Below are 1,748 nucleotides of genomic sequence, written 5' to 3'. Positions count from 1 at the left end.
ATCACTCACATTCTCTATTTGCCGCATCTTTAAATTTTCAAACTCCCTTTTCAAGGTTTGTAGCTTGACAACCTTGATCTAATCACTGCCTTGGTAAGATTCATTTACAGTATTCTAGGCATCCTTTGCTCACTTTTCATCAACAATTCTAGGAACACAAGCTCTACTGAGAGCAATTTGAATGTGAAATAGTGCTTGTGCATTGCTCTTCTTGACTTCCTTCTATGCATTGCTCTTCTGTGAAACACTAAGAAAAGAGAAATCTTCGAGGACGGAAAAACTACAACATCAACTGACACATCCAACACTAATACCAAATCAAAATTAGCATGAGTCAGAATAAGGATATCATTCTTAATATATATTATATTACATTATCTTTTAATCTTACATCTTTCTTTTCAAATTCCAAAACTAAATATTTAAATGTTAGTGCTCCCAAGAAAAAATCCTCGCTATGGAGATATAGCTACGAAAAGAAACATTCATCCCCTCACTTTGCGGTCTACCATGATAGAGATGGGTAAAGAACGTGTTATTCCAAAACTATTTCGAATCAATGCTGCTGAATGTTGACCGGCGCAAATAATCTTCCCCCGCATGTTCATAAACACGTTCGTCATGGACAGGAAAATAGTCGTTACCTATCGATATATCTGTAAAAGACTTAAAAACACCCAACAATAGAAGTTCTTGTTATCCAAAATTAGTTTCCCAAATTGGACATGATGGGCAACGCAATTTTGTTCAGACGACATCATGGGCGTGTTAAGATCATGCAGTTAGATGGGCAATTGTTGAAGGTGAAGGGGCATCTCTTAGTAAATCAAATCCTTGCAGATTATCCAGGCTATGTCATTTTGCATTCAGAAGCAGTTCGTCATATGGGAGTGAGAGCAAAACCTCTGGATGGATCTGCAACTCTCAACGCTAGGCATCTCTATTTTCTTGTTGAATTGGCAAAGTTGGAGAATCAGACACGAAGGGTTCGTTCTGAGATACCCACGAATCCAAAGTCTAGGCTTGAAAGTATGCTCTTAACGCGGAGATCCATTTCTGATATTTCTCACACGAATTGTGAACCATCATCAGATACAACAATTTCTAAGACCAGTGAGGATAATGGAGTTCTTCGGATTAAAGTCCGGTTTAGCAAAGTTCAACTTCTTGAAATGATGGCAGAGAGCCAAGACAGATCTGGGACAGTGGAAAGAATCCTAAATTCATGCCTCAACAATTCAAAATTCCAGCAAATGGAGGGAGGAAAGGTGAAGAAAGATTGGGAGGCAAAGGAAGACAATTTGCCATGGAAACCCTCCCTAGAGAGCGTACCTGAAACTTGCTGAAAATGCCATCTCCTTATCGTTTCCTACGGTTTTTCTTAGATGATATTTTGCTTCAGCACTGTAATGAATTAATAAAGCACGGTTGTGATAATTTTTTTTAATCTATCATAGGTAAAGCATGTGAGGTTTCGCCAATACACAATAGAAAGGCCTTCTAAGTGCATACAATGCGTTTTAGGGATGACATATTGCCTTCTGTAAAGAAGGGAAAAATCTGTAGACGTGTAAACTGCAGATTCGTTACAGGGCATGTCTTGATAAAAAAGATAGTCTTTACATGAATAATTACATATAATTGTTTATATAATAAAAAAATTGTAGGCGATGAGCTTCACAAGAATATAGTACAAATTTATTGGAATGAATTTCATAGATTACATGTTTGAAAATTTGTAATAATTT

At 36.9% G+C, this 1,748-nt stretch overlaps 1 protein-coding gene across 1 annotated transcript; it reads left to right on the top strand.

Annotated features, from left to right (window-relative positions):
- Nucleotides 1-728: 728 nt before the first annotated feature.
- LOC131063411 (uncharacterized protein At1g66480-like) lies at nucleotides 729-1,346 on the top strand. The gene has a single exon (XM_057997218.2). The coding sequence runs from the start codon at nucleotides 729-731 to the stop codon at nucleotides 1,344-1,346; it is 618 nt and encodes a 205-aa protein (XP_057853201.2).
- The last annotated feature ends 402 nt before the right edge of the window (nucleotides 1,347-1,748 follow it).

Source organism: Cryptomeria japonica, chromosome 10, assembly GCF_030272615.1.
Source record: "Cryptomeria japonica chromosome 10, Sugi_1.0, whole genome shotgun sequence".
In the NCBI taxonomy this organism is placed as follows: domain Eukaryota; kingdom Viridiplantae; phylum Streptophyta; class Pinopsida; order Cupressales; family Cupressaceae; genus Cryptomeria; species Cryptomeria japonica.
Note: the sequence above shows the minus strand (reverse complement) of the source record. Positions and strands in the feature narration are given on the sequence as shown.

Coding starts and splice junctions, on each gene's coding strand:
- LOC131063411 (XM_057997218.2), top strand. CDS start 729: ATGGGCAACGCAATTTTGTTCAGACGACATCATGGGCGTGTTAAGATC.